Below are 12,562 nucleotides of genomic sequence, written 5' to 3'. Positions count from 1 at the left end.
CAGCTCTGAGCTCCGGGCCTCTCTTCTCTACGTGTAAGCCTTGGCCACTAGGTCTGCAGAGGTGGTGGTGGTAGTAATAGTATTTAGTAAGCACTTACTGTGTGCACAGCACTGTACTATCTACCCCAACGCTTAGAACAGTGCTTGGCACATAGTAAGCGCTTAACAAATACCATAATTAATTAAAGACTGGGAGAGGATACACAGGTGGGAATTAGACACGGCCCCTGTCCTTCGGGGGCTCACGGTCAACGAAACTGGCCCCCACCCTACTGTGTGGTAGAGGTCCGAGGTTCGGCCACTCCACCGATACCATAGTGCAAGCCCCGCCACCCGGAAGGCACCTTTCATGGCCGTCATTCCCCTTGACACCGGGGCCCCATCCGCTGCGAGGTGAGGGCGAAGCGGTAGCTCGAGGCCCAGCCGCTCCCCAAATCCCAGAAGGTTCCGCCGGGTCTGTCGGCAGATGTGCTCTCCTCACACGAGGACATTCTAGAAAGACGTGGCCCGACGGAGTTGGTGTGAGCAGGCTGTGCCTGTCCCCAACTTCTCTGGTGGAGACTGAAAACCCCCCGAGAGCCTGTGTTGGCCTCTCTAGTTCTGGCTCCGATCTGACAGCCTTCAGGAAACTGGTCTTTGCCGGTGTTAGAGCTGCCACGTCGGGGATGGTGGGAGCCTACCCCCTTCACCGGCAGCTTTGGACTCCACAGAACTTATCTCCGTGAACCCTTTGGGTTTGATGCGTGATAGCCAGCCAGTGCTTCGTGCAGGGCTCTGCCCCCTTGGGGGCTCAGAAAAGATGTTGGCTGACAGCTGGGACGTCACACTGAGATAACCCGTGGGAGGAAAGCACTCACCCTCTTAACGGTCAGCTACCGACCCCACCGTCTCATCAACGAGCCTCTGGGATTGCTGATGGCAAGACTCCATTTGGCTTCCCACTGGGTCCCTAAGATCTCCTCTCTCCCCCGGCATCATCCGGAGAGATCCAGGCTGCAGTGCCTAGAACCACGACTGCCACCCGGCTCTGATGTCTGGCTGGCACTGGGCTTGGGAGCTGAAGGCTGAGGAGCTGGGGGGAAGGGAGCAGGCGGACTGGCCGGCTCCAATGAAAACTGTTGATTCCGAAGCTCTCTTCCCCTGTGGACCAGCAGTTTTGACCCTGTGGATCGGGGTCCCAGCCCATCCATCTTTTCTTATTACTTTTGTTCTTTTCTGCTTTGTTTTATTGTGGTGGCTCCTTTTTTTCTTGTTTTAAATTGCTTGTGCTCCGGAACCAGTGATTTACAGAGCCGTGCCTATAAATAGTCAGCGGGAGCCCTGTACAGAAATCATTCTTTCCTCTCTGACTTGAGAACATGGCGCTATTCTCTGGAGACCCAGCCTGGTTGTGGGGAGTGAGGGGGAAAGGATGTGTCCTTTGGGAGTCCAACAGGCTTTTCGGGTCACTCTCATATGTTAGTGGGGCAAAGATTAACTACAGCCCCTGAGAGGGGAACGTGTCTGTTTATTGTCATATTGTTCTCTCCCAAGTGCTTAGTACAGTGCTTTGCACCCAGTAAGTGCTCAAATACAATTGACTGAATGAATGAACAGAGGTTGCCTGCCATCCAGCCCCAGGCTACTCGAGGAGAAGGCCTGGACTAGGATGTGTGGGGGTGGGGGGTGGTTCTCCTACCTTCAGGAGATTTGCGGGGTAGATATGCAACTAGTCGCAATAGCCGGGGTTATGGGGTAGAGGTGGGGCGAGCATGGGCTGTTCCTGAACTAACAAGGTCAGGCCATAACGCGCCATCTCTTACCCAGGGCCCCGCCATCAAGCAGTTCATGGATATCTTCTCTCTCCCCGAGATGACTCTGCTCTCCTCAGTGGTTGATCATTTCATCACCCACAACATTGAGTTTGACCAGGTTCACCTCTTCAAGGACATCACCGTGAGTAAAGGCTGAGCCAAGATTCGGTGGGTGTCCCCGCGGTAAGAAGCACCTGGAGGCGATGGGAAAGTTACACGGCAGAGCCGTGGATTAGCCCATCAGTGGCGGAGGAGGCTCGAAGCACTAATAGGCCAGGACCAACGCCGCGCCTAGTATAGTGCTCTGCACACAGTAGGCACCCGATAAATTCGACGGATCGATTGACGACGATGGGCCTAAGCCCAGCCCCACCCCAGCTCCCACTTTGAAAAAACTAAGACTGAAGTAGGTGTAAATCTGGTCTGTTAGCTCAGAGGGGAGAGCTATCCTGGTCCTAACTCCGGGGAGGAGGGGCTGCTTCCCTCATCTCTCATTAGGGACAGGGGACGCGCCTACCAACTCTATTGTATCGTACTCTCCTAAGTGCTCAGTACAGTGCTGCATAAAATAAGTGCTCAATGAGTACCACTGATGATGACAATGATGTGAGCAAGCCTCGTGATGAACATGAAAAGTCTCAGAAGAGTTGGCGGGGGTGTTTCGTCAGCTAACGTGTTGAATCCGGTCGATTCTATTCCATTGGATTTTTAGCTGCTCATCTCCACCGGTAGGAAGAGCCACCGGCATCTCTGTGCCAGAAGTGCCTTGCCTTGGGATGAAGGTGCCAACAGAAGCCATGTGGGTTACCCAGGGAGAGAGAAACCCAGGCTGGAGGGTGATAGGAGGAGGAGGAGGAGGAGCAGGAGTAATAATAGTTGTAGCAGCAGCAGCATTTATTGAGTGCCCACTTTGGTGCACTGCACTAGGCACTTGGGAAGTCCAGCAGAGTCAGGGGTCTCTTTTGGGAAGGTCATCCAGTAATCTTGTTGAACATTTGAGGGAAAATGGCCAGGGCCTGGCTAAATATTTCCTCGCTGCCCTCGGACCTAAATCCCTCCCAGCAAGCCGGGCTTTAGAAGAGGGCGGGAAAGGGTAACCAAGATCATGAGTGGAGTGGGGAAGCTTCTGTATGAGAATAGACTGCAAGCGTTAGGAGTCTTCAATCTGAAAAGGTTAAGGTTAGGAGAGGTGATTGAAATATCCCAAATCCTGAAAGGTGTGGGTGGAGTGAACATAGAACTGTTGTGCACCAGAATGAAGGGACAGCCAGTGAAGCTTGATGGTGGTGGGTTCAGAGCAAAGGAAACACTTTGTCACACAGTAGAAGGAACACGTGGAATTCATTCCCCCGGGAATTTGTGTGGGCTGAAAACATCAGTAAGTTCAAGAAGTGTCAATTCATGGACGAGAAGTGCACAAGAGGGGACTAGAAGGAAAGTTAGAGTTGTTAGAGGATGGATGTTCAGGAGAGCAACCATCATACAGTTCCTCCATTCATTCAATAGTATTTATTGAGTGCTTACTATATGCAGAGCACTGTACTAAGCGCTTGGAGTGTACAATCCTCCAAGCATCCTGTAGCCACTGTCGGAGACACATTGGGTCTGAACAAGTAACAACACCGCTCTTATCCCAAAGTTGCAATGTAAAAATCCCCCATCCTTCCTCCAGGCAGGTTGTGTATGTGTTTCCAGTGGAGGTGAAGGATTATCCAATATCTGTAGCCTAGAATGAGACTCAGTTTGCCACGGCTTGGCCAGCAGATAGATCCCTGGTAGGAAATGGCCCCTCCCTTGGCTGACACCTGATCCCAGTCTCCCTCTTCCTCTCCACAGGATGCCATCAAGGACGTTCATGTGAAGGGAATGATGTATCAGTGGATCGAGAAGGACATGGGTAAGACACTGCCCCCAGGATGGCTTTCAGAGCCGGCCTGCTTTGAGCCGTGGAGTTCACGGGAGCTTAGAAAGCCCAGGAGCTTGGGAAGCAGCATGGCACAGTGGCTAGAGCACGGGTCTGGGAGTCAGAAGGTCATGGGTTCCAATCCCGGCTCCACCACTTGTCTGCCGTGTGACCTTGGGTAAGTCACTTCACTTCTCATCTGTAAAATGGGGATTGAGACCGTAAGCCCCGTGTGGGACAGGGATTGGGTCCCACCTGATTTGCTTGTATCCATCCCAGCTCTTAGAACAGTGCCTGGCACATAGTAAGCTTTTAACAAAAGCCATAATAATAATAATGGTTATTATTATTATTATTAGAAAGCTGGGAGCCTGTGACTGCTTCACGGGGTGTTTGTCCTTGGTGGGGGAAGCTTTGTGGCCATGACAGGGCCTTTCCTCTTGCCCACCTGGTGGCGGCAGGGAGCGGTGGACTGAACTGCCCAAACTCAGAGACCAACTCCCCTTACAGAGAAGTTCATCCTCCACGGGGACGAGACTTTTGCCGTCCTGAACCGCCTGCTCAACCACAACAAGAAGCTATTTCTCATCACCAACAGTCCCTTCAGCTTTGTGTGAGACACTTCCCTAACCCTCTTCTCCTCTTCTTTCCTTCCTTCCTTCCCCTTCCTCTTCACTTCTGTGGCCTGCCTCTCCCTTGTCTTTGATTCACCTCAGCTGCAGGAAAGTAGGGAGGGGGGTGGTGGGGTGCATGTGAGTGCGTGCATGGAGGGGGAAGAGTGTATAAATTCAAATTGTAATAAATACTATAAACAGTGAGAGTGTTCCTTTGATTTCCCGATCCACTGTAATCTGGAAAGTCCCATTGCAGGATAGAAGATGAAATGCTCCTGGTCTACCTGAGCAGGTGGAGATGGAGTTAGAGGTGGTCAGGAAGGGGAAGGGGAGAGCGCTCACAACTTGACACAGTCACTTTGTTTCTACTGCAGAGATAAGGGGATGAAGCACATGGTTGGCAAGAACTGGCGAGAGCTCTTTGATATGGTCATCGTCCAAGCTGACAAGCCAAACTTCTTCACCGACCGACGCAAGTACGAGTTTTCACCGGGGTGTCTCACCACACCACAAACCTTTCCTTGGGCCACTGCCTCGGGGCGGGGTGGGGGGATGGTGGGGTTGGGGGGAGGCCTGGGAGGTCCAGTCCCTCTTGAGACCCATCAAGAGCCAGTTTCTGAATTGCCTATTGGGGCCCTGTTTTTTTCTTTTTTAGTGGTATTTTTACAGCACTTACTATGTGCACTTACATTTTGCAGATGAGGTAACCAAGGCACAGAGAAATCAAGTGACTTGCCCAAGGTCACACAGCAGAAAAGTGGCCGAGCTGAGATTAGAAGCCGGGTCCTTCCAACTCCCAGGCCCGTGCTTCATCCGTTAGGCCACGTGGCTTCTCTAGTGCCTCCATTCTTATTCAGTCCAATTCATCTAATCTAGCCTCATGGTCCAGTTAAGAAGGCACATGAAGTCCCGTCGAAGAGAAACTTTAACCATAAGCCTTTATCAGTGTTCCTTCAAGCTACTTCCCTCGATAGCTCAGTAAGCCTAGGAAAGAATGGGGTCACAAAGCAGGGCAGGCTGTGTTGGAGCTCAAATTCAGGCTGCCTTCCAAGTCCCTAAAGAACTGAGTGAGGAAGGCAAGCTTTTCATCTGGACAGCCCTGCCTCTCCCTGAACCCTACCGCCCACGCTCTTCCTATCTGCAGAGGATAGGAAAGGATCCACTGAGAGGATCTGCAGTGGAAAGAGTGGTCGGGGGAGGTCAGAACTCTGGCATGGGGGCGGATACCCCAAGGCTTGTACCTCATGCTTCGGCCCACTCTGTCCCCTCCCCCTGCCATCTGCCAGGGCCACCTGTGGGATCTTGGGCCCATAACACTTCCCGTGCTCATATCTCCCCTTGCATTTTCCCTTTCTAGGCCTTTCAGGAAACTGGATGAAAGTGGCTCGCTTCAGTGGGACAAGATTAATAGCCTGGAGAAGGGAAGGATCTACCGCCAGGTAGAGGCATCAAACCTGCCTTTTTTTTTAAAATGGTGTCTTGAAATAGGGGTTGCATATGCTATTTTTAAAGTGCTTACTATGTGTCAAGCACTGGGGTAAATATAAATTAATCAGATTGGACACAGCTCCTGTGCCACATGGGGCTCCCAGTTTAAGTAGGAGAGAAAACAGGTATTTAATCCCCATTTTACAGATGAGAAAAGTGAGTCACAGAGAAGTGGAATGACCTACCCAAAGTCACACAACAGGCAAATGGCAGAGTCAGGATTAGAATCCAGATCTCCTGACTGCCAGGCCCAGCCTTTTTCCTCTAGACCATGGTGCTTCCCCGCTTCCTCACCTCAAGGCACTGGGCTGGGACAGTTGAAGGCTCAAGCCCAAACTTCCCCAGCAGGGTTGGCTCGGGAGTGTTTCAGACTTGTCCGGGTTATTTAGACCCAGCTTTGACTTAGCCGGATTATTTGGGGGCATGAGCAGGCCCGTTTCAATGAATCAATCAATCAATGGTATTTATTGAGCACTTCCTGTGTGCAGAGTACTGCACATGGGAGAATACAATGGAACAGAGTTGGTAGACCCATTCCCTGCCCACAAGCTCAACTCCTCCTAGGAGCTGGGCAGTAAACAGTAACGAACCAGCAGCTAAGCAACCAGAGCTTGGTTGTCCCCCACTCCCCCAGAGAAGCATAATTGGTAGACTATGGGTCCTGTCACTGTAAACAGAAACTTTTTCTCCATATGGGACAGAGGGCCAGATCCCTGAATCTGTAAGGCAATCAATCATGTTTATTGATCTCTGTGTGCAGAGCACTGTACTAAGCACTTGAGAGAGTACATTATAAAAGAGTGGGTAGACACATTCCCTGCCCACAACAAGCCCCATGTGGGACAAGGACTGTGTCCAACCCGATAAACTTGTTTAGGACAGTGCTTGACACAGTAAGCACTTAACAAATACCAAAAGACAAAACAAACAAGCTGGTAGTCTAGAATCAGTTAGCTGTGTTGAGTGGGGTCTTAGGGGGCCAACCTGTGCCTGATGTGCAAAGCCCCAGTCAAGTGTTTCCCCTCTCTGTAATCCATTGTAATGTCTCTCTCCCCCTGTAGGCTATCAGCTCCTTGTGGACAGGGAACAAGTCTACCAACTCTGTTGTATTCTCCCAAGTGCTTAGTACAGTGCTCTGCACACAGTAAGTGCTCAATAAATACCACTGATTGATAGAGCCCAGCGGGAGGAGCTGTGGCTTAATGTGACATTTGAGGACTTTGGGGGGGAAAGGCTGAATATTCAAGGACCCCCCCCCTTTCCTCTTGTCCCACTCCCTACTGGGTCACCCTGACTTGCTCCTTTTGTTCATCCCTCCACCCCGCCCCCCCGCCCCGGCCCCACAGCACTTATGTACATATCTGTCATTTATATTAATGCCTGTCTCCCCCACCTCTAGACTGTAAGCTTGTAAGGAAATTTGTTTATTGTTGTATTCTCCCAAGCACTTAGTACGGTGTTTGGCACACAGTAAGCACTCAATAAATATTGAATGAATGAAGGCCCAGATTAAACTAAACAGCTGTAAACTCGCTGTGGACAGGGAAAGTGTCTGTCTACTCTGTTGTATTCTCGCAAGTACTTAGTACAGGGTTCTGCACACAGTAAGCGCTCAATAAATATCATGGATGAATTGATGGGCGTGCCACAGCCTGGAGATCTGGGCACAGTGTGGCTCAGTGGAAAGAGGCCCGGCTTGGGAGTCAGAGGTCATGGGTTCGCATCCCGGCTCTGTCACTTGTCAGCTGTGTGACTGTGGACAAGTCACTTCACTTCTCTGGGTCTCAGTTACCTCATCTGTAAAATGGGGATTAACTGTGAGCCTCACGTGGGACAACCTGATTACCTTGTATCTCCCCCAGTGCTTAGAACAGTGCTCTGCACATAGCGCTTAACAAATACCAACATTAATTAACTCTTGTATTGTGCTCTCCCAAGTGCTCTGTACCCAGTACAGTGCTTTGCAAACAGTAAGTGCAAAATAAATACCACTGATGATTAGGATGTTCATCTGCCCAGAAAAAACAGGAGCATTTGTAACAAGAGAAGGGAAATTTTTCTCTTCTCTGGAGGTTTCTTGAGTTTGTCCTTTTAAAGAGGAAGGGCAACAGGGAAACAGCAGTGTCAATTTCAGGGCAGATTTTTCAACCCACGACTAATATTTCAGCCTTTAAAATGGACTTAATACAGCTCTGGGAATAAACTGCTTTGTGCCCTGGGGCGGTTAACGGCTCTGGATCAGGAATGCAGAAATGAGGCTACGGAGCTGTCCTGTAGCTTCCCGCTTCCCGCAAAGATTGACTCTACACTGTGGGGAGGGGCAGAGGTTCTTGGGTCAGTGCAGCCCCTGAGCTGGGCTTCCCTCTGGGGAATCAGGGAGCCCCCTGGGCTGTCAAATGGGGAGCTCTGATCCCCTTTCCCACGGGGGAGGGAGGAAAGGAGAGAGATACAGAAGAAGGGAGAGGTGAAGTTGATGGGATGGTGAAGCTCCTTTGTAGAAAAGGACAGCAGCAAGATTGAGCTCCAGGACTCCGGAGGGGAGTAGATTTTCCCTCAATTAGTGGTAATTTTTAGGTGCTTTATATGTGCCCAGAAGGTTGGATTTCTTTCCCTATTCTAATAATAATTCTGATATTTGTTAAGTGCTTACTATTTGCCAGGCACTGTACTAAGCACTGGGGTGCACACAAGCAAATTGGATTGGACACAGTCCCTGTTACACATGGGGCTCACATTCTCAATTTCCATTTTACAGATGAGGTAACTGAGTCACAGATAAATGAAGTGACTTGCCCAAGGTCACACAGCAGACAAGTGGCGGAGCCGGGATTAAAACACAACCTTCTGACTCCCAGGCCTGGGCTCTATCTACTCAGTCACGCTACTTCTCAACCTTCTGCCTTCCCTCCATTTCAGCTTTAACAATTGGCCCTTCATGGTCCCTACCAGGCCTAAACCGCAGTGAAAAGTTCATCCTTCTTTATCTCCTCCAGGAGTAGGTTTGTTGTTTGGGGTTCAGAACTGTGGGTTCTAGGAGACACCTCTTGGTCCCCGGTAGGAATGTCCAACAGGAGAGATTTGTGGACTCTAGATGCTGAGCTCAAGGCAACAGGGCAGGAGTCTTGAGCCCATAGGTTCCCTCTGCTCCATCACTTCCACATCCACACATTCCCCCCACTTACTTTCTAAGTGGCAAAAGCACTTTTCCTGTGCATCGATGCAGTAACGCACGGCCGAACACGGGGATGGAACCGAACAAGGCTCAGACGAGTCAGAGCGATGACGTGGTCAGCTGGGATTCTCCCGTCACATCTCGCCGACTTCAGCCGCGGAACCTGCACCCAGACACGGGGGGGCTCCCGTGTCCCCACCCCCCCCCCCCACCCCAGCACCCTCCCCAGAACCTCAGAGCTGGGTCCACCCTGTCATTAACGGGGAGCCCCAACTGCCAAAAGGCAGAACAGCCACGTTCCCCACCTGTGGGTTCAATGGGAACTTAAGGAATTTTCTCTGAGTGTGGGACAAAAGCCTCTCCCCCTGCTCTGTGGAGAAAGAGGGAGACAAGGAAAGGTTTGCTTAATTGGAGTTTCAGGGCTGTCTGTGGAAATGAAATGTGTCTACCAACTCTATTGTATGGTGTGCACCCAACTGCTTAGTACAGTGCTCTGCACACAATAAGCGCTCAGTGAATATCATTGACTGAAAAGGTGAGCCTGCCAGTTGGTTGGTTGACTGAAAAAATGACCCTGCTCAGCAGCTGGGCTAGTCCTGTCTGTAGAAAAACACCAAGGTTTGAGAGAGGCAGGGAGTCACCAAATGTGGGTCATTTCTGAGAGAATGAAGATAAACGCTGTTGAGAGGAAACCACTCAGGCCACTGAGGAGGAGGGGGCAAGAGGCTGCAACAGTATCTGCAGCCTGGATCCTGAAATCCATGACACTGAATGTCAGCTGCCATCTTCCTCTTAAAAACAGCTTTGCCTACACCTGGGGAACAGGTACTGGCCAGAAGGGGGGAAGAGCCGTGGGCCCAGCAGGCAGAGAAAAAGAGAGGCAGTTGTCTGCTCTTCCCTTCAGCAGGCCTCCACCCTCCTATATTTCCCTCTGAGGAGGAGGGACGGAGGGACGAAGGAGGAGAGGACGATGGTGATTGGGGGAAGTTGTTTGCGTAGGAGCTGTCGCCACTCACTATCAAGGCAAAACCCTGCAGAAGCCTTGTGTTGCACAACCCGTCAGGAGGGTAGGGAGTCAGGGCCAGGGAGAACACACCTCCTTCCTTAGTTCAGTGACTCCCATCTCCTCGGCCTGCTCAGGCCTCCCTGGCCCCCACACTCCCGGATGCCCATCTGGGGAGGGCAGGGGAGGTGATGGAATTTATCGCCATCTGAGGGGGAGCTGAAATATTTGGCTTTAAGGCTGTACTATGTGAATCCTCCTTTTGCTTCTTTCCCATGAATTTGCTGTGTGCTCAGTGCATTTCTTTTGGACTGCGATCAATTGTCTTAACTGAATGTAGCTGAGTTTGGAAGCTCAGTCTCTCCCAGAAAGAAGCTGGGCTGTTGGGCATAGGGATTAGGTGCTTCCTGGAATTTATGTGGTAATTTTTAAAAAGTGGTATTTACTCAGTGCTTGCTATGTGCCAAACACTATTCTAAGCACTGGGGTATGTATAAGATTAATCAGGTTGTCCCACGTGGGGCTCACAGTCTAAGCCCCATGTGTGAGCCCCATGTATCTGGTAATGGCTGGGGTTGGTCTCTGTGGAGTCATGTAGAACGTGGCTCCCTTTGGGCAGACTGTAAGCTTATTGTGGGCAAGGAATGTGTCTGTTATATTGTCCTCTCCCAAGTGCCTAGTACATTCTGCACACAGTAAACACTCAATATATATGATTGACTGCCTAGACTCTGGCCTTATTCATTCAATCATATTTACTGGGAGTTTATTGGGTGCAGAGCACTGTACTAAGTGCTTGGGAGAGTACAATGTAACAGATACATTTCCTGCCCACAACAAGCTGATAATCTAGAAGGGTGGAGACAGACATCAATGTGAATAAATAAAATTACAGATATCCCTCCTTAAGAAGGGATTGGAGGAGGGATGAGGAGAGGAAGAACATCAGCTCTGGCTGTTTTTTGCCCGGGGATGGCCCTTGAGTTTCAAATTCAATAATGCTGGTTATGTATTAGAAACTGGACTCCCTCATCCAGGCCTGTGTCCCTGGGAGGGCCTGGCTGTGGATTAGGTCTTCTAGTTTATCCCCCCCAGCTCAAGGGTGAAGGTACCTGGGACAACTGGGGAGAGCCGCTTGGTTCTCCTGAGGTGGAAGGAGTGGCAGTTGGTTGTGCTCAGTGGGTTTGACAAGTCCTGGGCCAGATCTCGTGGCCTGGCTCACCACAACTGTACGGGAGTGACTAGGGAATAACCGTCTGGTGTTTGGGGGTGAGGAGGAGCGGTCAAGGGCCTTGGCCACTAATTACCTTTTGGAGGTGATTTCATTCCCTTTATTTTCTAGGTCACTCCATCAGCTTTCTCCCCCTACTTCTCCACTCTCTTCTCCCAGTATACCCCAGCTCACAGTCCTTGTTCTTCCCATGCTCATTTTCTCACTGGACTTCATTTTTTGCCTCTCCCACCTCTGATCCCTTACTCACATTTCCTCCCTCTGGCCTTGAACTCCCTCCTCCTTCAAATTCACCAAACGGCAGCTCTCCTCATCTTCAAAATCCTCCTGAAGCCTCATCTCATCTCCAAAGGGCCTTACCCGTTAAATTTCACATGTTCTCCGGGTTGTAATAATAATAATAATAATAATAATGTTGGTATTTGTTAAGCGCTTACTATGTGCCGAGCACTGTTCTAAGCACTGGGATAGACATAGGGGAATCAGCTTGTCCCACGTGGGGCTCACAGTCTTAATCCCCATTTTACAGATGAGGGAACTGAGGCACAGAGAAGTTAAGTGACTTGCCCACAGTCACACAGCTGACAAGTGGCAGATCTGGGATTCGAACTCATGAGCCCTGACTCCAAAGCCCATGCTCTTTCCACTGAGCCACGCTGCTTCTCTAGCCCTGCTAACTACCACCTCAGCTTTGCTGCCCCAACTACCCACTTGTTTATTCACAGCCACTTTTAGCTCTTCTACACACATCAAATTATTCTATTATTTAAGTATTACTTCAGCTACATAACCACTTTTCTATGAATCAATCAATGATATGTATTGAGCACTTACTATGGGCAGAGCATTGTACTAAGTGCTTGGGAGAGTACAGTACAAAAGAATTTAGTAGACACTATCCCTTCTTGCAACAAGCTAGGGAAGCAGCGCGGCCTAGTGGAAAGAGCACAGGCCTGGGAGTCAGAGGATCTGGGTTCTAATCCTGACTCTACCACTTGTCTGCTGTGTGACCTTGGGCAAGACACTACACTTCTCTGGGCCTCAGGTTCCTCATCTGTAAAATGGGGATTAAATTCTACCCTCTCCTACTTAGACTGTGAGCTTCATGAGGGATGGAGAGTGCATCCAGCCCAATTATCTCATATCTACCCCAGCACTGTGCCTGGTACACAGTCTAGAATTAAACATGTACTCAGCTACATAGCCACTTTCCTTTTTCCTCCTATCAGTAAATTATTTCTCTCTCTGTTTCCCCCACTAGATTGTAAACTCTTCAAAGGCAGAGATTGTGTCTACTTTGTAGTACAGTGAGGCATCCCATCTGGAGGTTCAAGAATATGAGGGGGTGCCAGAGGGGA

The 12,562-nt window shown here is 50.2% G+C and overlaps 1 protein-coding gene across 1 annotated transcript in view; it reads left to right on the top strand.

The window, feature by feature from the left end:
- Window positions 1-12,562, top strand: part of NT5DC2 (5'-nucleotidase domain containing 2) — a gene marked incomplete at its 5' end in the record, with an annotated part of 29,485 nt that overhangs the window by 11,546 nt on the left and 5,377 nt on the right. Inside the window, 5 exons of the mRNA XM_039910268.1 lie at window positions 1,807-1,935; window positions 3,630-3,690; window positions 4,207-4,309; window positions 4,685-4,786; window positions 5,668-5,749. Of these exons, the coding sequence (XP_039766202.1) occupies window positions 1,807-1,935; window positions 3,630-3,690; window positions 4,207-4,309; window positions 4,685-4,786; window positions 5,668-5,749 (477 nt within the window). The remainder of the gene's footprint in view (window positions 1-1,806; window positions 1,936-3,629; window positions 3,691-4,206; window positions 4,310-4,684; window positions 4,787-5,667; window positions 5,750-12,562) is intronic.

This window comes from Ornithorhynchus anatinus, chromosome X1 (genome assembly GCF_004115215.2).
Source record: "Ornithorhynchus anatinus isolate Pmale09 chromosome X1, mOrnAna1.pri.v4, whole genome shotgun sequence".
Lineage (NCBI taxonomy): Eukaryota > Metazoa > Chordata > Mammalia > Monotremata > Ornithorhynchidae > Ornithorhynchus > Ornithorhynchus anatinus.
This window is presented reverse-complemented; position numbering and strand designations above follow the sequence as displayed.